The sequence below is a fragment of the Podarcis melisellensis genome (genome assembly GCF_964234715.1).
Source record: "Podarcis melisellensis genome assembly, chromosome: 1".
NCBI lineage: Eukaryota > Metazoa > Chordata > Lepidosauria > Squamata > Lacertidae > Podarcis > Podarcis melisellensis.
This window is the reverse complement of record NC_138528.1, coordinates 130,689,491-130,717,333: the sequence shown is the minus strand read 5'-3', so window position 1 is coordinate 130,717,333 and position 27,843 is coordinate 130,689,491. Positions and strand designations below refer to the sequence as shown.

At 44.0% G+C, this 27,843-nt stretch overlaps 1 protein-coding gene and 1 long non-coding RNA gene across 9 annotated transcripts in view; one reads left to right on the top strand and one right to left on the bottom strand.

Moving 5' to 3' along the window:
* Positions 1 to 12,987, top strand: part of LOC309363465 — a 98,909-nt gene extending 85,922 nt beyond the window's left edge. Inside the window, exon 3 of the long non-coding RNA XR_014165359.1 lies at positions 10,754 to 12,987. This is a non-coding gene — a long non-coding RNA (uncharacterized lncRNA). The remainder of the gene's footprint in view (positions 1 to 10,753) is intronic.
* On the bottom strand, positions 826 to 27,627 carry RCBTB2 (RCC1 and BTB domain containing protein 2). Of its 8 annotated transcripts, none has more exons than XM_081929513.1 (13): positions 27,116 to 27,623; positions 24,683 to 24,808; positions 24,289 to 24,439; positions 22,504 to 22,670; positions 21,324 to 21,482; positions 18,823 to 18,930; positions 16,431 to 16,573; positions 12,994 to 13,184; positions 8,999 to 9,125; positions 8,754 to 8,893; positions 5,775 to 5,905; positions 2,529 to 2,695; positions 826 to 1,701 (listed from the first exon to the last, which is right to left on the bottom strand). In XM_081929513.1, the coding sequence occupies exons 2-12, from the start codon at positions 24,806 to 24,808 to the stop codon at positions 2,555 to 2,557; spliced, it is 1,584 nt and encodes a 527-aa protein (XP_081785639.1). In that variant the 5' UTR covers positions 27,116 to 27,623; the 3' UTR covers positions 826 to 1,701; positions 2,529 to 2,554. The 8 variants fall into 8 exon arrangements, 6 of the variants coding, with proteins under 6 accessions (XP_081785639.1, XP_081785638.1, XP_081785640.1 ...); XR_014172696.1 differs by lacking the exon at positions 826 to 1,701 and adding an exon at positions 7,535 to 7,640 and having other exon boundaries at positions 2,559 to 2,695; positions 27,116 to 27,627; XM_081929512.1 differs by lacking the exon at positions 826 to 1,701 and having other exon boundaries at positions 1,756 to 2,695.
* Positions 27,628 to 27,843: the final 216 nt, after the last annotated feature.

The following is a 27,843-nucleotide window of genomic DNA, read 5'->3' as shown; positions in this document are numbered from 1 at the left end:
CCATGCCTCCCTCTGCCCTCATGCCCTTTTGTTGTTGTTGTTACGTTTTCTCTTCAGGTGTTCAGGTTCACATGCTCAGATAAGGGTTAGGGCAAAAGAGTGGCAGCGCTCTGAGTTCCAGATACAAATAGGCTGGAGAGGTTTGCAGCCCTCTCTTCTGCCTCCTCCTAGCTGTGGCTTTTGGGTTACTGTGCGAGAGAGCAGTGTCCTCCTCCTTTTCTCATGCTCTGCCAAGCTCTCGCCAGCACTGGAAGTGAGGGTGGAGGAGCACTCAGCTGGTGGACATGGGCAGGGACAGAAAATGCACCAGCTCCTTTGGGTCACTTTCCCATGGTTGCTGGCCCTTTTTGGCCCTAGAGACACTGGATCTCCAAGGTTGGTCTGGTCAAGGCAGTTGTAGCAGAAGCAGGACCAAGGATTTCTTCATCCTCAGAAAGGGAGAGCCGATACATTCTGTGGCCACGGGATGTCTTTCCAAGGATCACAGGAGTACAGCCACAGCATCATGCAAAAACTCCTTAGTTTGGTTTGAATGGCCCACAAGGATGCTGATTTTCAGCAATAAGGATTAAATAAGCAACTTTTATATCTTTATCTTACACAAGGTTTACTTGGCAGTAACACTTGTGTCATGCTGTCAATGGGTTGGGTGGAGTTGTCCTGGTGAGGAAGGCAGGAGCAGTAAGCTCTTCCAGAAGCGGTTGCTCCCCCGTTTCCTGCGCTTTGCTCCCCTTTTGCTCCTTCTACAGTCAGCAGTACTTTCTACAGCAGAACTTGAGCTTGGTGAGTCTGGGGGGACACCCGCTGTGGGAAGAGCTTAACTCCCCCCAACCCAGTGACAACATGACACCCTTACAAATCTACTTTTCAGGTAAATACCAGTCGTACTTTCTACCAATGGAAAGTTTAAAAGCTCTCATAATTTACCTTATAGACTAGAAACACCAATTTTCTTCCCCATTTTTCTTTGCACCCCATTTCACTTTGGTGACGAAGACAAAACAGTACTGTGGCCTTTCTCTGACCTAACATATGCACAGATATGTATCAGAATTTTAAGCAGTTTTCAGGTTCCCACATACATGGAAGAGCTTTAGAAGACTAGTTCTAAAAATACACCTTAGTCAAACAACACTTGAGTATTTTCTACCAGTTTTAACAGTGAAGGAACTAGCTCCTGTTGAGATTTCCCTGTAAGAGTGTGTGACTAGAGAAGGTTAAATTTAGATATCTGAAGTCGTAGAAGTGGGAGTGGAGGAAGAAGAGTTAAGCAAAGTTAAGGGGAAGAGCTCAGTGCCCCCCAAGATCTGCAGAATAAATTATACATAATTTATACAGGTTGGCAGAATTTAAAACCAGAGTTAAAAAAGGTAAGTGAACACAATCTCTTCAAAAATCCACTTGTTTTCTCCCCCAGCCAACCTCTTTTCCATAGAGCAGCTCCACTGCTCCTCCTTCTTTTATTAATGTTCTGTCATATTAATGTAAACTATTTATCTGTCCTCCAGCACCCACCCTTGGGTAGATGGAAGTAGAGAAGTAATTTCTGCTGCAAAAGGCACTCACTGAAAGATGACTTTGTAGCTTGGAGTACAAAAGAGGTTTACGATGCTGCTACCTGCTCTTCTTGCATCTGAGGATTATAGTGTGTGACAGCCTAGAAATGACAACCACAGCAGAGGCTGGTATAACCAAATTTACCTGCAAATGAGGAAAACACCAGTTGCTGCTTGTTGTTTTTTTTAAAAAAAGTAAAACAACCTGCGGTTTTGGTTGCTGAGCGCATCTCAATCCCGGTCATGAGGTTATGTGCCACTGCAGTCACTTTTGTAGACGGCTGGTAACGCTGGAGCTTTTATGACACTTGCTTTTAAGTGGGTTTAGATTTCTGAAAACTAGCCTAGACTTAAACCAGGGAGTAATTTAATTCCTTGTCAGAAGCCCACACTATTGTTGCAGCAGAGAGACTGATAGAGTGACACCATTTGAATTTCACTTAGGATAATATGTTGCTCTGAAGGGTTCAGCAAACAGTACAGATACAATTTTAGAGAATTTGCTGAATTCTACAATACACGTTTGGAGCACAAGCATAGGTTACTTAGTCCCTCAAACTGAAGACGACATGAATTCTGTCCATGCCCAAGCTAAAGCCAAGAGGTGGAATCCTCTGCAAACAGAGTAGAACATAGTGAAGTGAATAGACGAAGTGAAGTGTCCTTTCCTAGGTTTTCACCCACCAGGAGTACTAAGAGGGGGAGTTTTCCCTTACTAGGGCAGCACACTGATTCCTGAATGCTGCCAATGCAAACTGCCAAACAGCATTTCTGCAAGGTTTTTCAAAGCTCAACAAGTGACATAAAGGAAGACGCAACAATATCCCGGGGGCGAAGGGAGTGGCTATGAGAGTCCCGCAGCCTTTCTTGCTCCAATGAAGTTAGTGGCTATGTTTTGCGAGCCAAACTACATTCATGAGACGTACTCTTTTTTTCAGCACTTACTTCGCGAGTATCCCTTCTGAAAATAGCCTTGATTTTCTGCAACTGCCCTTCCTTCAGTTTTTAAATGCTCCCACTTGGCTGGCTTTGCTAATGAAGTTCTTCAGAAGGTCATGGTCCATTTCTGCAAAGCCTGATGTCTGAGTAACTACAGTCAAGTGGTTTATGCAAAACCGAAAGCAAAATTCCTCTAATTCCTAGGAAGGAAATAAGTATTACATATGTTAGCGGAAATGGGACCACCCAAAGTAAAGCGACATGGCGGATACATTTTCCAGGCACAGCTGCAGCCCCTGCACTGACATTTGCCGAAATTTAAAGTAAACTGCGACAGCAGCTGCCACCCATGGGCTGGTAACTCCAATTGCGGGTCATTCTGTATCAAGTGATCCAGTTTTTTTTTACCTCATGGAATTCAATTTTCTTAATATTTTGTACACTTGTTGAATGATCAAAACTAAGTTTAAATCTGAAATTTTATTTTTTTACCTCATCCCATTTTTTAGTTATGTGGGTTTGAAATTTAAAAATGACAATTTTGGCCTTGCCAGACTACACAAAAACCTTGAAAGCTCAGCCCAGAATAGAGATATTTCAAAACTAAAAATACCAATCTCTTCAGAACCTTTAATATGCTATTGTCACATGATGGGCTTACTTTAAATTTTAAAGTTAAGTTACAAACTGTAAAATTTTAAAAAGTGATTTAAAAATTAATATGATTAAAAAATGGCCAAATATGTATTATTTAATATTTCTAAGAGTAACTTGAAAAATTTCATCTCGGGATCTCAATGGGATCACATTTTTAAATAATATTTTGTACATACATGTCTGCCTTACTGGGTTCTATTTAGGATAAATGGGTCGTCTTGGAGTAAAATATAGCAGAATAAACAAGACTTCAAACTGTAATATCAGTTACTTCAGGCATTTCTTTAGAAAATTATTCAGTTAAAAGATACCTGAAAAGCTAGTCAGGCTTTTTAAAAAAAATATGTGTTCCAAAGCCGAGTGATAGTTTGCTGTTGCATGATAGAATTAACGCTTTGAAAGAATCCTTGTTGGTACTTCATTTCAAAGTGTCACTGGATCAAAGGACTGCAGAGTTGGAAGAGACCCTGTGGGGCATCTAGTCCAACTGCAATGCCGAAATCTCAATTAAAGCATCTGAGCCCATTAGCACTAAGCCACAGTTCAGCATCTGCAAATGCAGCCAATATTGAAAATAAAGTTGGCTCCAGTAATATGAACCATACTCAGCAACCTGAATAAGAAAAGAAAAAGCATTTGAAAAGAAATTGTTACAACAGAACTATGAAGGCTGGATCCTGGCCACCCAGGAGCTGAACTCTTCCTGCTAAAAGGCAGGAGAGAAGTGAGTGTCTCTGACTGTCCATTTCCCCAGAAGTCGGGGCAGGGGGGCATTCAGTACAGCAAAGAAAGTCGAGCTGGGAGCAGCAGGAAGAAGGGGGAATGGGTGAAAATTGCCTCCATGCAGAAGGAAGGAACTTGCTCCTCTCTGTAAATGGAAGGAGTCCATCCATCCCTTAGTTAAGGAGAGTAAGAATAGATCCAACCCTTGCTTTTTTAGAATCATCACTTAAAGTTCTTCAATAATAATGTACCATGCACCATGAATACACAAAAACAGCTCTCACAAAGGGAGTGTTCAAGATATTTTAAAGTGTACAAGTTCTGCTGAAAATGCATGAGCTATGCTGTGCAGGGCCACCCAAGATGGACAGGTCGTAGTGGAGAGTTTTGACCAAACGTGATCCACCTGGAGCAGGAACCGGCAAGCCACTCCAGCAGTGGCGTAGCGTGGGGGGTGCAGGGGGGCTGGCCACACCATCTGGGGGTTGGGGGCGCAAATCCACGGGTTAGGGGGTGCAAATTACTTGCCTTGCCCCGGGTGCTGACAACCCACGCTACGCCACTGCACTCCAGTATCCCTGCCAAGAAAACTCCATGGACAAACTCGAAGCTACAAACATGAGTCTGACCAAACTGCGGGAGGCAGTGGAAGACAGGAGTGCCTGGCGTGCTCTGGTCCATGGGGACACGAAGAGTTGGACACGACTAAATGACTAAACAACAACAAACCAGAAAAAACTGTGACCTTCAGATTTATATTTGTGCTGTACTTTCAAATGTTCAAACTTCTTTGCATCCTGCGTCTTGTCATCCTTAGAACAGCCAAGGAAGACAGGCCAGGAGTATTCTCTGTAGATGGGAAGCCAAGGCTCAGAAAATGGCCCCTGGCAGGACGCAGATAAGTGTGCACTGCTGGAAGGGGGATGCCATCTGACTGGGGAGAGGAGTGCAGTGGTTTGTGGGTACCTGTACCAACCAGGAGGTAAGAATCAGAAGCAGGAGAAGCTTCAGAGCTGGAGGAAGAATAGGCAATTGCTCCCTGCCCAGAACCAGGAGAAGATGGAAGGGTGGTGGACAGAGGGGTCTTCATGCAGGTGCCAGCTATGTGTGCACAGGCTGTGGGGAGAAGGGGCAGAACCTGGTGGAGGCAGAGTGCTCTGCAGTTGCTGCAACTGCTCCATAGAGTCCAGACCTGGGAACAGCTGCCTAGACACTAGAGGCACATGTGCTTAGGCATCCCGAGCTGTAGAGGCGACTATAGAGTTAGCTCTGCCGTGTGTATTCCTTGGACTGGGAAGCACCCCTGACAGCCACCTGGAAGGTATACAGTGGTGCCCCGCAAGACGAACGCCTCGCAAGATGGAAAACCTGCTAGACGAAAGGGTTTTCCGTTTTGGAGGCACTTCGCAAAACAAATTTCCCTATGGGGTTACTTTGCAAGACGAAAAAATCTTGCGTCCCCCCACGGTTTTTTTTCGCTTTTTTCGCCCTTTTCCTAAGCTGCTAAGCCGCTTATCAGCTGTTCCGCTGATAAGCCGCTTAACAGCTGATCGCTGAAAGCCGCTAGACAGCTGTAGCGCTAATCCGCTAAGCTGTCAATGGGCTTGTTTTGCAAGACGAAAGAAACCGCTAGACGAAGAGAATCGCAGAACGGATTCTTTTCGTCTAGCGAGGCACCACTGTATTACAAAAGCAAAATTCAAACTGGGCCTCTCCTGATTCATAATCATCATTTAAATTTTAATAATAATAATCTTATTATTAATGCCCCGCCCATCTGGTGGAGTTTCCCAGTTTAGTCTCTTAGTTACCAGATTATTTCCAATACCAAGGGGTCTCAAACATCACCAGCATCTCTGCAGGAAACTATTAAGCCTCATTGGTAAGCCTCATTCCTACCTTTGCTTCATATTTGACTGCGGCAGAAAGAAGGGCGATTGCATTCTCCTCGGAAATTCCCTGCTTGATTGTTTGCTGGCAAAGCTTTTTCAGTCTATTTTCTCGGTAGAAGGTTGCGAGGTCCAGCAGACCTGCCAGGAGAAAAGAGGGGGCAGGGAAAATACGTGGCCACACAGGTTAGAAGGAAAGGAAACATTTAGGAGTTCATATTTTCAGAGGCACACAAACACCCAAACATTTAGGGATGTTTTGCACATACAACATGCTTGCTATTTGCATTCCACAATTTTAACTCATCCCTATTTTTCTAAGGTTTCCCTGAAACAGAAACTCTGGATGTTAATATAACTGCCCAGAAGGGGAATAAGGCAGGAAAAATGCATTCGCTATAGTCCTGGATTTCTTGGATCAAAATGGGTAGACCACAGCTTTATAGCTTAACAAGCTGCACGGCTGCTTCTTGGGGGCACTATTTAACATGCTTCCAGTTTCCCACTGGATCGGGAATCCTGGTTGTCCAGGCATTCAGCTGAATGTGCAACAGTTGCCCCTTCAGACCTTCCTACTCAGTGGGTGAAGACCTGAGGTTGCAGCCAGGACAAGCTTGGCTTGGTCTGCCTGGGATCAGTCAGGACTGAGCAACCCCCATCCTGATTCCTTTTTTTTTTTTAATAAATATTTATTGGAGTTTTTAGAAAAGAAATACAATAATAATAAACAGTGTTGCTTTGTTTTTACAAAATTTCATAACATCCTTAGACTTCCTCACGTCTCCCGCTCCCACTTGCATCATTAATAAATTTTTGTCAAGCAAATTATCATCTTATTTCCAAATTTATAACCACTTATTTAAATACAATAAAATAATTCTCCTACAAATTTTGTTTCTCTTAATCTCTCTTATCATCAAATTCTGATCTATTTTAGTGATGGCCAATTATTTATAACCAAGCATCCTTCTTAACATTCCACTAAATCACAATGTTTCTGTAGATAAATCTTGAATTTCTTCCAATCTTCTTCAATCCTTTCTTCTCCCAGGTCTCGGATTCTGCCAGTCATCTCCGCCAGTTGCATATAGTCCATCAGTTGCATCTGCCATTCTTCCAGTGTGGGTAGATCTTGAGTTTTCCAGTTCTTAGCGAGTAGTATCCTTGCTGCTGTTGTTGCATACATGAAAAATGTTCTGTCTTTCTTTAACACCTTCTGGTCGACAATGCCCAGAAGAAAGGCCTCTGGTTTCTTGGTGAAGGTATACTTAAAACCCCCATCCTGATTCCTGAGGCCTAAGAGCCTCTAGCAGAAAAAGTAAGGCGGACTGTATGTGTTATGAAAGCAACCATTTCCTCTTTCCCTTTTCTTCACACTGACTTGCGTGACAATGGCCTGCACTTCCCACCCCAAACAGAGTCTGGCAACTGCTATGAATTGCATGTTCCCATTATATAAATTCTGTGTTGTAGGGAGTTATGTGATGTAATGATTATGCAGTTTTCCTTTTTGAAAATGAAAAGGGAAATAATTGAGATTTCACTTCTTCTTTTACGGAAGATGTGAAATACTATTGGGTCTTCAATGTCAAAGGTCATATTATCAATTGAGCAATTATGCTGAACGCCAGCATAACTGTGATAATTTTTTATCAAAACTGCAGCCTGGGGAGAAGCAGTGATTTAATTTTGCTCAAGTATGCAAATGGTACATTAGGAAAATTAGGGATGCTGAAAATAATCAAATAGGGGCAAAGCCTCTTAGATTACCTGCAGGTTAGTTGAGCAGTGCACCTGGGGCTCCTCCTGCCACCACCTGGGGCAGGTGGCCCTCTGGTTGCCTCATCTGGAGGGCAGGAATTCTGTACTGCTAAAGCTAATAAAAGATAAGGCTACTTAAGGTCTACTGCTCAGCTCCTTCCAATAAGCCAGGATCACTTGCTTAGAGAACTTTAAAACAAGACTGGACATTTGTTAAAAGCAAAACCAGAATTCACACCCTGTTTTATTGGGGGAAAATGCCACGGATGACCAGATTATCATCAGGCAATTGCTCTTTCTGCCATGTCCAGCTAACGTCACATACAATCCAATCAGATATATCTTGAAAGGCTGTATGAGTGCTGAACTAAGGGGGCCTCCAAAGGAATCCAACAAAGGTTTTGCTTATTTAAAAATTTATTCAAAATGTCCTGTGACACCTACAGGTCTATCCTACTACATGCACAGAAAATTATAATTTACCCACTTTACCGCTAATTAAGGCCTTTCTCAAAGGCTACAAGTTGGACAAATACATGCTGATTGCTCCAGTACAATGCATCCAATGTACTAACCCATGAATTCTCAAATACACAGTAAGGATACTGCATGCTGGAAGTGGAAAGTTAGTGCAGCAGGTTCCATTCTGAAATTCAATGTACAGGCATCCTACCACTTGCGTGGGGGGCCCATGTGCATAACTGAAATCATGTGAAGAAATCATGTAAAAAGCTTCCAAACCCCCTTTTTTCCTGCTCGCTAGCTCTCTCCCACTCTCTCCCCAATCCAGACTACAATATCTGGAGTTGAAGGTCTGGGGCTGGCAGCTGCTGTGCTACCCCATGCATCAGCTGTTAGGCGGGGAAGTTAAGCAGCTGTAAAAAGTCCTGCTGTGCCTCAGGTCTCTTCAGGGCTTCCTCTGTCTTCACTGATGCCCTCTTCCAGCTCCAGCTACAAGGACTCTCTAGCTCTCTCACACCATTTCCAAGTTTAAATTAAATTATTTCCCGATGCCACGTGTATACATGATGGTGCACAAATTGATCGCACATAAATGGGGGGACACCTATATAAACAAATGAATAATCAGAATAAAAAAGGGCTGTTCTCAAAATATATGAAGTATTAAAGAGTATCACATGCTTTTCGATACGTTCAACTACTTTACATTTTAAGCCTGCTGAAATGAACTTCAGCTCTTCTAAATGAACCCATTTCTTCCAATTACCTACTGCATCTTCAGGAGGAAGACTGATGCTGTCCGTGTACAGGTATTCCAGAAAGGCTCGGTAAACCGGATAAGAGAATTCACTTATTTCTATAATTTCATCGTTATTGTTGTTTAGTACTGAACGGAAGTGCTCACACCTGAAGAATTACATACAAAAGGAAAATAAGTTACGTCACTGGCAAGCAGCTTGATTCTGGTTGTAAAACAGAACAACAAAAAGGGTGGGAATATTAGTTCCATACCTAATTTTGAGAAGGACTTTATGAACATGAATGTATTTTCCATCCACTTGAAATCTCACATCTGCATTATCTGGACTGTCAAATTCCTTCTTTATTGACTGAGCTACTGTTAAGTGGTCATCAGGCTCTAAACAAGACACCAATGAATACATTTAAATCACACTGCCTCTCCCTTCGGCCCTCTCTTCACATGAACCAATGCAAAACAAGCAGGCAAGAGCATTTCAAGGAAAGGGAAACTGACAATAATGCATGCAACCAAGGGAGAGAGGGGACTGCCTTTCAGCCATTCTTCTCTTTAGAACATGACACCTAGCCTGGCCACACTGGGAGTTCTTTGCGTAACAGGAATTGTCTATCTTGGCTTGTGACCGAGGTGGTAACCACATCCTCATTTGTCACATAAGCAGCTGAGGTTCCCACATTTTGCACCCAGGCCCCAACTTAAAAAGATGAAGAGCAGAATGGAGCTGACTCCAGCGCAACCAGGGGTCTAAGGCCCCCACCCCCGGCCAGGGGCAGGCAGTTAAGGGGCCAAGGACCTGCAGGGCAGTTCCTCCAGCTCTGCCACCAGTTCTGAGCCCTGGCTGAGCTGAATACCAGCTATGATGGATCTGATTAGAAATACAAAACCAAAGTGCTAACACAGAACTGCATTGAGTAAAGAAGGAAAATGACTCCATCCCTTGTGGGGGTTATGGCCTAATCTGTTGCCTTGGATTTAAACTGCAAGCCCACATTGCTCTGAGCTCCGCCCCCCCCCCCCCCGGCTTTTCAACTTGATGTCGCTCACAAACTGCCACTGTGGTGTCCCCCCCCCCTATCCCTTGGGTTCTGGGTAGTTAGCAGAAGACATTGCAAGAATTTCAAGGGTGGAGTTTCAGGTTTGGAGCTTGCCTGATTTAAGCTAGAGGAAAAAGCATAGTGGCAGTTTAAATCGAAGGCGACGGCCATGGGAGAAAAGTAACCGTGTATTGCTGTGAGCCCCTCCATCATAGGCTCAAGTTGTGTGTGTGTGTGTGTATGCTAATAAACCATGTATCTTAAAGACACCACAGTCTCTTCTGTGCCTCATTTCTACAAACACAGGCTAAGTGGCAGGTCTCTTGGAATGCCGCAGTGCTGTGGAGTCTGGGGTACCATGTAACACTCGTTCTCTGGATGGAGAGCAGTTCAGAAACCGGGAAGAACCTTTTGAAGCACCCCTTGCCCCAATGCTGCCTTGGCTAAGTGCCTCCTCTAAGTAGAAGGAGCAGCACCAGTATCTGCCCCACACAGTTTTAGCATTCAAGGAAAATGTGTTTGAGGTACCTGCAGCCACTGAGGGGCAAAGGGAGCTGCTTAGCCTCAAATGAAATAGCCATGCAGCCTCCAAACCACCTAGAAAACATAGAATGGGACACCCTTCCCCACAAAGCTATGGGGTGAAACAATATCAACAGTTTTAACAAAAAAAAAAATGGCCCATAGCAATGGGGGCAAGGAAAGGTTTCCCCCATCTCTTTATCTAGGTGGCTCAGAGCCTGCAAAGCCCCCACTCTTTATGCCAGTGTTATGGGTGAAAGAAAAAGGAAATCAAACAGCATGAAATGTCAGCAAATGGATTTTTTAAATATTTTTCTGAAAACAGTCTAATTTTAAACAGAAAGCTGGAACTTAAGAAACAGGAGGGATGTGCCGGGGGGTGGGGAGGTCTACCTGCTCAGGAGATTTGCTGTGCTGACATTGTCTCAGCTTGTTAAAGGTAAGGTAAAGGACCCCTGGACAGTTAAGCCCAGTTAAAGCCGATGATGGGGTTGCGGCGCTCATCTCGCTTTCAGGCCAAGGAAGCCGGCGTTTGTCCACAGACAGCTTTCTGGGTCATGTGGCCAGCAGGACTAAACTGCTTCTGGTGCAACAGAACACCGTGAAGGAAACCAGAGTGCACGGAAACACTGTTTAACTTCCTGCTACAGCAATACCTATTTATCTACTTGCACGGGTATGCTTTTGAACTGCTAGGTTGGCAGAAGCTGGGACACAGCAATGGGAGCTCACCCCATCATGTGGATTTGAACCACCAACCTTCTGATTGGCAATTGGTGGAACCTCCAATAAGGGACATGGGTGGCTCTGTGGTCTAAACCTCGGTCTCTACAGAGGCTTCCCCAAAAGAGTCAGAGGCATTCTGCCTGAGGCAGGTTCCAGGCACCATCTGATGGTCTGTGTTCATAACTGTTTTACTCAAGATGGTGCCTGCTTTGTTGCATACCCAGAGATTGGTGGGTCATTGAGGGAGCAGTTTCACTTTGGGCAGCAAGGCCAAGACTGTCTGATGTGGAGGGCAATCGAGTGGGACTGGCAATAAATTCCTCCTTGCAGCTACAGCAACTTGACTGTCCCAAATGTTAGCTCACCAGTCTAGGAAGATGAAGCCAAGAGGCATTTGCCAACTGCTACCACGGAATATGCCCATTTTCTTAAGGACCTGGCAGCGTTTGCTGCTGCCATAAGTCTTACGGGTTGATCCTTTCCAAGATGGAGTTATTGGGACAGGGAGAAAAGGAGGCAAAGTAAAAAGGGAAAGCTGCACCAGGGAGCTGGGCAAATAAACATGTGCTTTTTTTAAAACAAGGGAAAAGCAAAGAGGAGAGCAGTAAAAGACAGAAGGCTAAACTAGGCTAAAGAGAAGAGGAGACAGAAATAGGAGGCAGAATGAGCTGAGCTTGTAGGAGAATCGGTGGAGAATCAGCAGACCCCGAGCGAAGGCAGGAAACAAACTGAGAGACCGACAGGAATTTTAGGATTGTGTTTCCTGCCTTCTGAGCAGTAGGAGGCATTCGTGTATGCAACACACATATTGTTTTTCAAGCTGACCTCAATCAGTTCACAAAACATTTTTACAATGATACGGATTACTTTTTAAAAATCGCAACAAAATGGGAAAAGCAAAAGCGCTTGTGGCTGCTTCTCTTGGGGCAGGATGGTTCTGCAGAAGCGCTGTGGGAGCTGGGTGGTGACAGTTCACCAGGCTGCTACTCTTTCTTTTCTACTTCCGGTTGGAAGTTTGGTTAGTGGGAAGCTAACCATATCCCAGGATATTCTGTTTCTCACTCTGACTGATGAGGTCACTGCAGACATAACGGTGCCATATGAAGGGAGCAGCAGATCTGACGGAAGAGGCAACCTGCCAGAGCTGACATACTGGGGGTGGGCAGGGCTACCAGCAAAAGGGGACAGGCCAACTAATGTAAATTTTACTGATGCACAGGAGGCTAATTTCTACACACACTGACTCCCCACCTCTGTCCTCCAGCCAGGCACACAAGAGTGCAGGGACATATTCCAGCCAGGCAGGAAAACTCCAGGACAGCCTTTCTCACCTCGGGCCCCAAGATGTTCTTGAATGGCATAATCCCTGACTGGCCATGCTGCTAGGAATGATGGGGGTTGTAGTCCAACAACACACAGGGACCCAGGGTGGAGGAAGGCTGCTCTAGGACGATGGGCAGAGAGCGGGGTGGCCTGGGGGGAATCCCAGAAGTCTGGGATTGTGCATTTTGGCTCCAGGCTCCCTACTCCTGGCTCAGCTTCTTGCAAATTCTCCTTTGTGGTTCTGCAGTTGCTCAGACCTGCAACACAGTTAGGGAAGGGCTTTCCACAGCTCTCAGAATGGTCCGGCCTGTGCCATTCAGATGCTTTCCAGTGGTGTTTGGAGCTTTCCTCTCCTCCTGGGAAGATTTAAGAGCACATGCAGCAGAACGCCAGAGGGAAAGGAGCCTTCAGCAGTCCAAGTTAAGGGGGCAGATGCCCCTTAGGACCAATATGGCCTGCCTTTCACCTAAAGAGAAGCCATGTCAGAGGAGATAGAGCCAACCCTGACAAGGACGTGGGGCTTATTTCTTCCACCAAACTGGGATCCAAACTATACCACTGAAAAGAATGCTATTTACATATCTTCAAGAACTAAGTAAGATACAGCAATGCAAACGGAAAAAAAATTGTCTGAAGCTCACCCACTGAGAGGAGACGCCAAGTCACTGCAGGAGTAGCAAAACAAGCAAACACATCATCCGTGCAGACAAAGTGGGTGAGATGCGGCAGAGTGAGAGACTGTCCCCGGCACTGACCCCACATGTACACTTGGCCACCCTGGGTTTTAGCAGCAGAAGTGTGAGCAGAGTGACATGCAGCAATCTCTACGACTCTATATTTAAAAGCAAACATAAAAAAACAGTGGCATAAGGACAACATGCGGTGACAAAGCTCAGAAGTCCTAGCTGCAGGTGGCCATTGGTCCAGCACCACTTCGGTGGATAAAATGCATATTTGTAACCTAACGGCCTTCCCTATCCCTTGCCTCGACTGTAATTCTGATGGCTAGACTTGCATTTCTAGGCACATTTTATCAGTTATAAACAAACTCTCTTTAGACTCTGTCCCCCTGTCCTCAAAATCTTTGGTCAGGCTGCAGAAACAATGCACATTGTTTTTAGCAATTCTTGTTTTTATCTGTAAGCAACCTTTAGCCCTGTCAGGGGAAAAAGTGGGGTATAAATAAATATATAGTAAGAATAGTAAGAATCCTAGGAACAGTAGTTTGTTAAGGGTGCTGGGAAGTATAATAATAATAACAACAACAACAACTTATTATTTCTACCCCACCCATCTGGCTGGGTTTCCCCAGCCACTCTGGGTGGCTCCCAACCAAATATCAAAAAAATGATACAGCATTAAACACTAAAAACTTCCCTAAACAGGGCTGCCTTCAGGTGTCTTCTAGAAGTCGGGATAGTTGTTTATTCTCTTGACATTCGATGGGAGGGTGGGCACCACTACCGAGAAGGCCCTCTGCCTGGTTACCTGTAACCTCACTTCTCACAGTGAGGGAACCACCAGAAGGTCCTCGGAGATGGACCTCAGTGTCCAGGCTGAATGATGGGGTGGAGACACTCCTTCAGGTATACAGGATCGAGGCCGTTTAGCTTTGTGAGGGGTAAACTACAGTTCCCAGAATCTTTTTTTTAGTGGGGGGGGGTCATGCACTATAAATTTATGATGTGTTCTTCTATGCCCAACTCATATGTTTTCTAGGACCTATAAATCATTTCCTCCCTCTCCCTGGCAGTGGGATACCACCCCCTGTTGCTTGCAGGAATTGCCTTAAGGAATCAGGTACTCTGTAATCTGCCATTCTCAAGAAAGCACGACACACCTCTGCCTTTCAAATAAAAAAGGTCTAGTCTCCATCCAAACATAACATGACACCAGATTGTGTTAGGCCAAATTAACACTTTAGTTGTTTGAGCTTCCAAATATACAATACTCAAACCATGTTTTCAATATTTTTATATGCTTTTATTTCACAACTGAGGACTGTACTTCATAATTTCATGAAGTCATTCGTCTCCATGGTGCAGGAACCTCTTTATGCAAAACAACTGCCCTGGTTTTTTTAAATGGACTTTGAACTCAGACACAGCAAACCAGCCAGTACTACAACTTCAAGCTATGATTTCAGATTCTAGTTTGTCAGCTTCATACAAACCACAGTTTGTGGGCAAACATGAATTCAGGCAATGAGAAACCATGGTCTATCCTGATGGCAACAAGTTCAGGCACTGCCCACTATGGTTAGGGCACAGTAGCAAGTTTGGAAAATTTCCTTTCTGTTTTTAATGAATTGCAGGTTGTTGTTTTCTCTAAACCTGACATATGACACACACACACACACAGCCTTTCTGCCAAATCATGCTTTGTTTTAAAGAAGCCAACTTTAAATCATGGGTTATGAAGACAGCGGAAGTAGACAGCCTGGAGGAGCTGTGGTGCTCACCTGACCTCACTCTGGCTGAATTGCTGCCGCATACCAGGACAGGGACAGGTGAAGCAGTGGCAAGGAGTGCTGGACTGATACTGACAGTGTGCTTGTACCACACTGACCTCACCCCCCATGGGCCTCCTCCATCCCAAGATGCAGCAGTGTTTTAGCCCCAGGGAGGTCAGGCGAGTGATGCAACCCACCCAGTGATGCCATCTGAGACTGTAAGAGAGCTTATTTCAATACCATAAACCACTTGGGAGATTTTTTTACAATCAAGCATTGCATAAATTTTATGAAATAAATACCGTATTGGTACTTATTTTTTCAAATTCCGACTGTGAAAAGTTAAAGTGCGACTTAAATTCACGACCTTACAAAAATTGGCTGAAGCAGACATGCCGTGAACACCCACCCCCTTAACTCTAACTCCGGCTGGAGCCCTGGCTGGCTGGTGGCTGCCGTTTCCCGCTTTCGCTGACTTGGGGGGGGGGGTGCCCAGGAGTGGCAGGTGGTGGGATGGCAAGTGCCGCCAGGGGCTGCCGCAGCAGTGCCCACCATGCAGTTCCCCTCTGCCTGCCCCGCCACTGTTAATGGAGCAGGGGGTGCCTGTCTGGTGCCAGGAGCGGTGGGATTATCAGCAGCAGGGCAGGCAAAGGGGGAATGCATGGTGGCGGCGCAGCAGCTCCCGCCGTCCCACCCCACCCGGCGTGGTTTGAGGGGAGCTGAGCGCCCCCAGCAGAATGTGTCTCCTTGTCCAGCTGGCCCCCGCTGTTGTTTCTTTTTCTTTCCAGTTTTAAATTGGATTTTAAAGGTGCGGCTTATTTGCAGGTGCGGCTTATATTATATTTGTCTACACAAACCACAGCACACCTGCCTGAAAGCAAAACATCACTCTCCTGGATGTGATTATAAAAGCATACGGGAAGTGCCCAAAGGCATCTGATAACTGTGATCCTTATCCAAGTACAAATTGATATCTCATTTGTTAAATACGGTATTAGAAGCAAATTATGGAAAAAGGAAAGTCTCCAGCCAACACCTCTTGTCTGGGTTTACCAAGCACCTCACATTTCCAACAGGCGAACTGCTTCTTCTCTATTGCAGAACAGCATTGGGAAGGGGGATTGGCAGGCAACCGGGAAGGATATCCTGGCAGGCAAGGGAATTCCCCTGCCCACTGCTTCTCTTCTGCAGATGTCTCCACCTCATTCTGGCAGGGAAGCAGAGAAGGAGCAGCCAGTGTTTGGAAATGGGAAGTGGACTAGTAATGCGTAGTCCTAGCTTGATAAGCTGTAAGTGCAGCTCTATTATTCACACTCTTAAAGCCTTGCACTTCTCATACTGGGAGACAAAAGCTTAAAAGCACACACAAAAATAAGCTACTGTTTCCAAGAAAGACAGAAAAAGATACTGCCATTTCCAGCTACCAAGTTGCTCTTTCCCAATTATTCTTTTATTGCCAAAGCACCTTTATATAGATCTACAGGCTTTATATTCAGAAATGTGAACAGTCTAATAATTTTACTATCTTCCTTACTTATGGATAATGTCTAAGGGGAAAAAATCCCACAGTTGCTGCAGTACAGGCTACAAATTCTGCTTATTGCGTGATTATTAGCAGGATCCTACCTGTCTTTATCCACAGGAACAGGTGCAGGGTAGGACTGGTTCCCTCTATTCCCAGTGCCTAACTGGCCATAGGAATTTGCTCCCCAGGCATACAGCTGACCTTCGTCCGTTAGCACTAAGGTGTGTGCATAGCCACAGGCAACCTAGAAAAGAAAAGCACCTAAAATAATTTGTATTCTTACATTTTTGCATTTTGCATCCAAGAAGATTTATTAAAGCTTTTAAAAACATTTCTGGAGAAGTATTTATTTAAAAAACCAAATGCAAAAGACAGTTGAATCATTTATCACCATTCAAGATTCACAAACAGAATTTGAGAAGCTCATCTCTCTAAGATTTTGTGAGAAATACTGAAATACCAGCTTCCAACATATCATAGAGTCTTTTGTCTGCATGTGGCAGGACATAGAGTGTATACAGATTGACACTTAGGCAATGTGTAAATTCAGAACTGACAGGAGGCTATCATGACCTTATGCAGGATTAGGAAGAGCCAAGGAAACAGGAAAAGGCAGAAGGTGGGCTATCTTAAACCAGTTGTCCCTGCAATCACAACACATCTACAAATACTCAGTTAAGTGTCTTGGGCCAGCATTGCTCAGATTAACTTACATTATGGAACAGGTAAAAAAACAAAACTGAAATAAGGCTAATTCATCCCAAGTTATTGGGAAATAAGTCTTTTCTCATTGAAATTTAGGTTTCTTTTTTATTACACTAATGAATGGGACATTTGCAGCTTGCAAAAGTCTCCCCAGCTTCCCCCCACAAAACCCTTCACGCAAGGAAGTGTGTGTCTGCACCCCCCTTTCTTTTGAGTCTTTTTATTTCTGCAGGAGAGCAGGGAAGGCTGAGAGGAGATATGATAGCCACCTTCCAATATTTGAAGGGCTGTCACAAGGAAGATGGAACAAGCTTGTTCTCTGCTGCTCTGGAGAGTAGGACCTAAACCAATGGCTTCAAGTTACAAGAAAGGAGATTCTGACAAGAAGAAGAAGAGGAGTTTGGATTTGATATCCCGCTTTATCACTACCCGAAGGAGTCTCAAAGCGGCACACATTCTCCTTTCCCTTCCTCCCTCACAACGAACACTCTGTGAGGTGAGTGAGGCTGAGAGACTTCAGAGAAGTGAGACTGGTCCAAGGTCACCCAGCAGCTGCAGGTGGAGGAGCGGAGACGTGAACCCGGTTCCCCAGATTACAAGACTACCACTCTTAACCACTACACCACACTGGCTCTCTGACTAAAGACCAGGAAGAATTTTCTGACACTAAGAGCAGTTTGGCTGTGGAACGATCTCCATCTGCAGGTGGCGGACTCTCCTTTGGAGGTTTTGAAGCACATGACACATCTGTCATGGATCATGCTTTAGCTGAGACTCTTCACTTGCTGGGAGTGGACTGGATGACCCTTGGGTTCCCTTCCAACTCTGCAATTCTGATTCTTTCAAGACGGCTTGTTTTTCTTCCTATATCCTACCTGTGCAACTGCAAATAATCGTTTCCGAACATGCCAAGCATTCTGAAGCATTCAGCAAATCTCATTTAACTACCCTGTCTGAGAGAGAGAACTCCCTACGTTCTGCCTTCTTTCTATACTGCCTAATTGAACCTTGTTCCTCCACATATCCACTTCCCCATACATGCCCACTTGACAACTTCTGCCTGCAGAACTGACCCTGTACCAGGTGCCGCACACTATTCATTCAGCACTTATCAGAAATGATTCTTTCAGCATGGCAGCACCTACCCTTTGAAACTCTCTGTCTATTGACATCTATCAGGTATCTGCATTGTACTCTATCCAGACATGTAGACATTAACTTGTGTTTTAATCTGTTTTGAGCTTGACCGTTGATTCTGGGGATGCTCCCATTTTCAGCTGTCTCATGCTGAATACTTGCCCAATCCCTAATATTTACCCATCTAGAAAATCCATTTCAGGATAATGGCACTGTACTGATAACTCAAGTCACTTTCGAGAGTATCTTTGATAAAACATTAATTTCTTTGACAATATAAGATAATGCAGAGTGCTCCCTTTTGAAACTCCAGTTAAGCAGACCCTCTTCCAACTACTTTCTCGTTCTCTGTCTCCCACACACCCATTCAGCCCAACAAAAGCCAATCAGCACTAAATGCCAACTGAGCATGGCTCATGGAGCTGTTTTTGGGGTCCTCCCCCCTTTGAATGTTTTTCCTAAATATATTTTGGGCTTCTGTAAACCTGCAGCTTCCCCCAGGCATGTTGCCACCTTCCCTCCTGTATGGGATAAAGCTGTTTTGGCTGCATCCACACTTGGGAGGACAGGCTTGCTATCAGTATATAAGATGAAATACATAGCCCAGTAGGGTAAGCTTTTAACGAAGGCCTGGCAACAAACAAAACCTACCCGCTGCACACGGATGCCTTGCAGAGCTGCTATTCTGCAAGGTGTTGGTTGATTGCCACTATTGCCCAATCCAAGCTGACCATTGCCATTGTATCCCCAGACGTAAACCTTAGAAAGGAAGATAATTCCAGTTAGTTTGCAGGAATAAGAGTAAAGAAGAGGGAAACAGGAGTCCCCTATAATCTTTGTGTAATTCACTATGACACTTCTTTGAGGGGGGAAAACCCCTTTTGTTTCCTTAAGCGTTAGAACCAGTTCTGTGCTCCATGGGACCTTAGCATTCACCTGAGAAGCATCTAACAAGAAAAGATCCTGCCCAGTCCAATATATCTATGTGTACAGGGGTGATGAAATAACCCGTTTGATCAGGGAAACATCTGAATGCCCCAATTTGCTTGGGTAGCTGCTGCCTTATAACCTTAGTATTAGGTTAGACACACACTAGCTAGACTTCTCAGGTTGCAGAGGCAGCGCTCTTCAATGGTTTCCTGCATTTGCCCCTAAACTGATCCCATGAGCAGCTTTTCTTTTCATCTCACTTCTAATTTGTATGCCGCCTTTCTACAAGGCAGGTTATAAGCTGTAGAGACGACAACAAAATATACATCAAAGATCACACATCATATAACAATCCAATCCAATGCAAATGAGCCATGATAAAGAATATGACCTCAAAATAAACAACTTATGTAAAATAAAGCAATAAGCAATGATCCATTTAGGTTATATTACACTATTAAATTTACTCCCTACATATCAGCAAATAATAATTAAACAGAAATGCACTCTCAAACAATAACAATAAATCATTACTAGACTATAATCAATAAAAATAAAAGCGAAGTCAGAAAAATTAGAATACTACAATACATAAATGACTACGTAAAAAGATCAAACTAAAGCAACGAAGTCACATAGCTTATAAAAGTAACCGGTCCCTTGGTCCACACCCAGTTCCTGGTTCAGAACGTTTGGTGAGTCTCCCAGGGGGTCTCAAGGAAGGGAAAAGGACACTGCTCCGCTCACAGTTCTTTCTCCAGACTCTGCCCACTTCCCCTTCAGCCTTACCATGCCCTTTAATGCTTATGCGTTGTGGATGGAAAATTACCTGAGGAATTGCCCCCAAACTAGACCTAAACAAAATCTGCAGTTTTACGACTCCCTTTCACCCACAAATTTGATTTTTAGGGCAAAGAGGATGATGGCCAGGGGTGGCATTTCCTCTACTTTACCATGCAAGCAGCAGTGGAGGGGGGGCACTCAACCATGCGCTGTTACAATTGTTCCATCAGCGCAAGCATTTCTTGCCAGACAGAACAATCTCCGCTCCCTCCCTCCGTATGTTGACGTGACACATGCACCCCAGAGCTGATTTGGAGGAGCGAATGTGTGGTGCTAGGAGGTGGGGAAGCCTCACCCTTTTAGTGGGACTCCTTGTGCTGCCTCCAGCTGCTGCAACTATTTTGTTGGATCTGGCCCACAAAGTAAGTGAAGAAATGGGGAGGTGGATTTGCAGTTATTAAAAGCTCGAGGGAACAAAAAAGCCTTCACTAACTTGGACAGCTCAGAAAGGACCCAGTCAGAGAGGTTCCCTTGGAAGAACATTTCAAAGTTGTGACAGAAGGTTGCCCAAATCTACGTAGCTACCAATCTGGTACTTACAAACATCCTATCCCCCAGTTTAACCATCAAAATCTGTTTTCCGGATTCAACTTTCAGCCTGTTGATAGTCTCTCGACAGCTGTTAACAGACTTCATGAGGAACATGAAAAATAGAGCTCCATTTTGTCGCCTAAGGTGAAATGGTAAAGGTGACAGAAGCAGCTTCCGGTGAGATCTCACCAGAAGCTGTCATTGTGTGACCCCGGGGGCAGGATTCTGCTACCTGAGACGGCTGCTTCAGTTCGCCTCATGGGCAGACTGGCCTGCCATCTGCACTGCCTCTTGGGCACCTCCGATGCAGAGTCTCTAGTAACTGAGATTGGTGCTTCCTTGTGAAGATGGGGGCAGAGCATTCCGACAGCTCTGCCACACAACCATACTGCAACATGCTTGCACTACCTAGCATGGGGAAGGGAGAATGGATACCCAATTATCTTCACCGGGGCCTCTCCTCAGCCCTTCTGAAATATTCTTCCTTGCAGCACAATAGACTTTCATTCAAATGCTGTGTAAGAGGAGGCACAGAGGACAAGAAGGACTCACAAGCTTCTATGCTCAAAACTGTGCCCAGCTTGGAGGGAGGAGTTTATCCTGGTGAAATCAGAAATTGAGCCTTAATGACAGGAAGAAGCACTATTCTGAATGTTAAGAAACAGTTATTCTCCAGACACCAGGAGAGAATATTCTATCAGAATCTATCTAACCAGATTTATTATCATTAAAGATCTGCCTTAATTAGCAGCATTGTCTACTGTAGGGAGACACAGTCAACAACTTAAACTACAAGATTACACACCATAAAGAAAAACAGCCTTTTTAATTCTGAAGAAATCTCTTACCTCCCCATTTTCTACCACTGCCATTGAGCACATCTGGCCACAAGCAATGTTAATTGCAATCTTGCTTTGTAAGCAGCTAGTGACTCTCCGTGGAATTGGCTGGTTGGCTGTTGAGCCAGATCCAACTTGCCCTGAATTGTTGTAGCCCCATGTATAAACCTGTAAAGAAACAAACTATATTATATGGTTATAATCCCATATTGAGAGAAATGCCAGGTCCATTTAATTCAATGGTAAAGGTAAAGGGACCCCTGACCGTTAGGTCCAGTCGTGGATGACTCTGGGGTTGCAGCGCTCATCTTGCTTTATTGGCCGAGGGAGTTGGCGTACAGCTTCCGGATCATGTGGCCAGCATGACTAAGCCACTTCTGACGAACCAGAGAAGCGCACGGAAACACAGCTTACATTCCTGTCAGAGCAGTACCTATTTATCTACTTGCACTTCATTACTGGGTTGGCATGAGCAGGGACCAAGCACTGGGAGCTCACCCTGTCACAGGGATTTGAACCGCCGACCTTCTAATTGGCAAGCCCTAGGCTCTGTGGTTTAACCCACAGTACCACCCACGTCCCTTAATTCAATGGTACTTACTTCCAATAAACATGTTTAAGATTACACTTATGTCAAAGAAAATGCTAAATTAAAATCTCAGTTGATTTAGGCCGATGGAAATTTTTGTGACTCAAAATTTTCTGGAAAATTCATATCACTGATAGGTCTGTGAAGAAATCATCCCAAAAGCAAACAAATAGAAGCAAATATTATTTGGAAGTTACATCTCAAAAAGAGTTCTTTCATTTTTGGTTTCTTGATACTAGATAAGATTGTCTCTCGTTTGTGGAAACAATTACTAGGACAGCAATGTGAGTATTCATGTATCTGAGCTAGGATCCCACCATATCTGGGATTCCCAGAGCAGATATTAACAATAATATAATATAGTACATTTAAAAACAACACACAACCCCTTGTCTAACCTCAGAAACTAAGGAAAGAGACATTATTTTTGCAGTGGTTATGTAGCCCCAAAGGGCTACTTATGTAGCCCAGTGAACTTTTAGATGGCTATCAGCATACAATTTACACCCCAGTTTTATCCAATCCAGAGTGCTTGCCCCTTTTTGTTTCAGATATAAAATTCCAAAGTTACTTGAACAAGATTCTGATAGATTTTCTTACCTCTCCATCAGATGTTAAAACCATTGAATGATGTGAGCCACAGGCAACTTCAATCACTTTTTTGTTTAACAAGTTGGTGGAGATTTGGCAAGGAAATAAACCATGGTTGGTTGTTCCATTTCCCAGTTGACTATAAGCATTATGTCCCCACGTATATACTTCTCCTTCTACAATATAAAAAGAAAATAACTTTGAAAACATTACAAGCTATCTTTTTCCCAACTAAAGAGAAAAAATAAACAATGGCTGAAGCTTTTTGTTCCATATATTGTCCTCTGCTGTGATTTAACCACTATGTAGAACCTGATGTTGGGAAAGATGGAGGGCACAAGGAGAAGGGGACGACAGAGGACGAGATGGTTGGATAGTGTTCTCGAAGCTACCAGCATGAGTTTGACCAAACTGCGGGAGGCAGTGGAAGTCAGGAGTGCCTGGCGTGCTCTGGTCCATGGGGTCACGAAGAGTCGGACACGACTAAATGACTAAACAACAAAAAAACATAGAACACGATTAAGGGCAAATGTCACTTCAAGCATCAGCAAGCATTAATGGAGACGATAATGGTTCAAGAAAGTGAAAGGGATGGGTTGTGCTCTATTAGCATTCCGTATATTGTCAAGCCTTCAAATGAAACAATTTAAATCTTGAGAAGAATGTGCGAAGTTATATAACCCCCTCCTCTTTTTGGCAAAGTAAAATCTCCATGCTTACTATGCATCTCAAAGTATAATATTCTTTACTACTGAAACTTTATCCTGCAATGGGATACATGAGACAGATCTTTTAGGTTTAGTGTTGCAATCTCTCATTGCTAAAAAAAATGGGGGGGAAAAGACCCCAATCAGCTATCCCATTTATCTCTACAGTGCACTGATCCAGATTCACATCCTCTCTACGACCCAACCTTGTAGAACTGAATCAACAGGGAAAGGCCTGCTGAAACAAGTTCGGTCTGGGATTGGAGGCAGCAACTACAAAAAGCTTTTCAACTTTGCTTTAGTCGTTTAGTTGTGTCCAACTCTTCGTGACCCCATGGACGAGAGCATGCCAGGCACTCCTGTCTTCCACTGCCTCCCGCAGTTTGGTCAAACTCATGTTTGTAGCTTCAAGAACACTGTCCAACCATCTCGTCCTCTGTCGTCCCCTTCTCCTTGTGCCCTCCATCTTTCCCAACATCAAGGTATTTTCCAGGGAGTCTTCTCTTCTCATGAGGTGGCCAAAGTATTGGAGCCTAAGCTTCAGGATCTGTCCTTCCAGTGAGTACTCAGGGCTGATTTCCTTCAGAATGGATAGGTTTGATCTTCTTGCAGTTCATGAGGAACGTGCCCCATAACCTTTACAAGCTTGAGAGCACTGAATCAAGAGCCCAGAAAGTGTAACATGGATATATTCTAAGAGTTAGGAAAGCCTTGGTCTTTCCTTAGTGTTTCTACATGTTGTCTCTTGGTGTTTCTGAATCTGAGCTTGGCTTCACCAGCAAAATATGACTGTTCCTTCATTATCTGCTTTTGAATCTCTAATAGTGAAAGCATTATTAACACAGACCATTTTCATTTATTATCATAAGAGTCCCAAGATCTGGACCATCCAGGTGGTAACACAAGTATTCCCATGAAGAAATAAGGAACTAGACTCAATAATCACCCCCGAATCGAAAACTTAATATGTTCTTCCTTATCAATGTAAAAAGTAGAAACTGCTTTTCTCTTACAGTTAAAAATTAAATATCCCTGTCAAAGTAGACTAACAGAGTAGACTAACCACACTGAAAAGCACACAACATACCAGTGGTAGCAGCAACAACATGGGGGCCACTTCCATAGCTGAGGCAGGCTAGTTTTTTGCCACATAAAGTATCTAACCTTCGAGGTTCAATGCTGCTCTGTGTGTCACCGATTCCCAAACAACCACTGCAGTTAGTGCCAAGCGCAAAAACCTGTCATACAGTGATACTGTTAGTACAGAAAATATTTACTATCATAGCATTTCAGACTGAAAGTTTAATAAAATGGTTATAGTTTTTTAAAGATTTTGTCAAATATTTTAATCAGAACTATATCTTTGTTAAAGAAAATCAGAATTCTGCCGCGAGGATAACTATTTTCTTAATCCAATGCGTGCTTAGACAAACATGAAGTAGAGGCAAACAGTTATTAAGTGTTATATCTGCAAAAGTTACCTCATCATTTTCAGTTGCATAAAGTACTTCATTGCCTGCACTGCCAAATACACAGGCCTGGCGAATTAACTTCAACTCCTCTTGAGAGCGGAGAGCAAATATTGGCCATTTCCCAACATCCAACATCTGTTCCAATAAAAACAATATATTGTAGATTGGTCTATATAGGTTGAATGCTTCTTTTCATACTGTTTTTTTTTAAAAAAAAAATCACCACAAGTATTACGTTGTTTTGAAACAGTTGTCCTGTCCATTTCACTAAAGATAAATGTGAATATAAACTAAGTAAGAAAAGGCAACCGAATGACAAATGAAAAACAAATAGGACAGCAAATTATGAACCTAATCCCAACTACACATATCACTTTAAAACTACTTCCTCCCACTTTATATTTTTTTAAATACATGTATCTGCTACAGTGTTACCTCGGTTGTTAAACGCTTCGGAAGCCAAACGTTTTGGTTTTCGAACACCGAAAACTCGGAAGTGAATGCTTCTGTTTTTGAACACGCCTCAGAAGTCGAACGGCTTCCGAGGTGCATTTCTCCATTTTCTCAATGGAATTTGCCAACCGCCCATTGCGCCTCGGTTGCTGAACATTTTGGAAGTTGAACGGTCTTCTGAAACGGATTACGTTCAACAACCGAGGTTCCACTGTACTATGATCTGTAGGTTCTCCTTTAGCAACACAGTGGCACCTCGGGTTATGAACTTAATTTGTTCTTAACCCAAAACCACTCTTAACTTTTGCTAATTAATTAATTACACTAATTAGCTTTAACTAATGGGGCCTCCTGTTGCTGCTGCGCCACTGCTGCGCGATTTCCGTTCTCATCCTGGGGCAAAGTTCTCAACTCGAGGTACTACTTCCGGGTTAGCGGAGTTTGCAACCTGAAGTGTTTGTAACCCAAAGCGTTTGTAACCCGAGGTATCACGGTACATGCTTTGCCCACATAATCGACTCCTTGGGAGCCAGCTCCTGTTTATTGCATGTCAGTCACCACACACAGAGAAAAGCATTCATTTTCAACCCTACAAAACGTCACAACACTTTATTGCAGGGTAGTCCAACCAACAGCCCATTGAATGAGGTTCTTATAAGCACATTACATATAATTTAGAGTTCCTTTTTGGGCTGAGCAGAAGAAGATTCACAAAACAGAGACTGAAATCTGGGTTTTTTGTTGCCGGAGTTCTGTTGGGACTGCAGCAGCACAAGTATAGTCAGAGAGCATTTCTCTCATGGACTCCCTGTTATGTAGGCATACTAGAGACCGAATTGCTATGGCCTGTGAAGGGTGGTATTCCCCTCTTCCCCTTTCTAGCACAGTGCTGTACAACAACCAAGGTTCCTTATATATGACTCACACCACAGTAGACTTCACTCATGGCTCTGTGACGGGTGGTTTCTTGGCGATTTTCATCTTTGAATCCAGGGCGGCTCAGCTAAGTACAGAGAGCGTGGCTGGTGAGCCTTGGCTTGAGGTTCGCGGCACGGCATCCTTCCTTCACTGAGGCAGCCTTTGGGAGGGGGAAAGGGGAATGGATGTCCCAAGCTGCCTGTTCTCTTCACGCTTCTGCTGCTCAGGCTCCATCCTCTGGCTCCTTCTCATTCCAAGGGTCCTAGTTGCACTGCACACAGCTAAGTATAGCTGTCGCGTGTCCTTCAAAGCCACAAGGGGTAGCTGACAGTGCAGCTTAAAAAGGCAGGCAGGCAAGTTGGTTGTTTGGGCTCACACAGACATTCAGGCTGTTTCTCGAACGCCATGTACCATAGTGTACCATGTATGTTATAGGCACACAGGCTGCAATCCAAGGCACCATTACTCTGGAGTAAGAACCACTGGAATAAATGGGACTTACTCCCAAGGAAATGTACACAAGTTCAATAGGTAACCTTTACAACAGGGACGGGGAATCTGTGGCCCTGCAAATGTTGATGCTCTGTCACCCCTACCTATGGTCTGTGCTTGTTGTGGAAGTTGAGGTCAGATGAGGGAAGGGGTGGGCTGCAGGCCACACTGTTCACAGCGCCCTTACTGGGGGGCGTGTGTGTGAAGTTAACTGTGGGGCAGCTGCCACTCCTGCTGGTTCCCCTTCTAGCCTTTCCATAATGGCCACATGTACTGTGGTGGCACCGGTGGTCCTATGAGGAGGGGAGAATGGGGAGGTGGCTCATAGCCTTCTACAATAATTTTTGCACAGTATTTTGTGTAATAAATTAATATATTAAATGTGTTTTAATGATATATTTTCAATTAAATAAATTAATGATGTATATTCAATACTATTTACTGCAAATACTTTAATTTACGATATGGAAATTTAATTCAGTTCAGTTTGTGGCTCACAGGTTCTGTGTCACAGAACTCTTGCGGCCCACTTGGTCTGGGGTTGGACCACCCTGCTTTACTGTGAAGAACCAATCTTACCTTTTCAACGTCAACAAGTCTTAGTTTAGAGATGAAAGTCTATGCCATTTCTGTAGCCTAGAAAAATAAGAGGAAGAGGTGATTAGGGCAATCTCTGAAGCTCTGTCTGACAACATCTCAAGATTAAAGCCACCATCTGGGACATTTCCCCCCATTATAGCTGTGAACAATTCCCTGTGCATGTAGTTTTTGAAATGCTGTTTTTAAAGTCCATACAGGACTGTGGCTTTATGCAGCAAACATATTTCCAGTGTTCTCTCAATGAACGCTCTGTGCACCATCAGATAACTAATTGGCTGTAGTTCTTTAGTGCACAACCAGTGCCTCTCAGCAGATGCATGAACATCTTAAACAGTTCTGATGTTCATAGACATAATGAGCTGACCCATCAAAATTCCTCTCCATCCTGTCCATCTTCAAGAGCTCAGGCTGGCTTACAGTTGACACAAAACAGCAATTCTAAGAACAAACAAAAGCTGAAATATATTCATCTACAAAACCAACCTATAAAATCTATGCACATATAAAACACACCAAGCGTCAAGATTACATAAGAAAATAGTACAAATAAGATTTTAGGTACAGCTTCTTTGTCCTGACTGCTGCGCACAGACAAAACAATCTTGCAGAAATCTACAGTTATGCTCTGACTCTGTGCCTTGTGGACCCGACGGACAGCCAAGGCAGCTGCTGCAATTCTATTCTTCTGTTTTGTATCTGATCCAGGC

Bases quoted from the DNA above. Each gene is read 5' to 3' on its own strand.
- RCBTB2 (XM_081929513.1), bottom strand. From the start codon at position 24,808: ATGTTGGATGTTGGGAAATGGCCAATATTTGCTCTCCGCTCTCAAGAG. The intron at 22,671-24,288 runs GTATGTTGTGTG...TTTATATTGTAG, and splicing joins TGTTGTTGCTGCTACCACTG to AAGGAGAAGTATATACGTGG. The intron at 8,894-8,998 runs GTATGGAACTAA...GTAATTCTTCAG, and splicing joins AAAGTCCTTCTCAAAATTAG to GTGTGAGCACTTCCGTTCAG.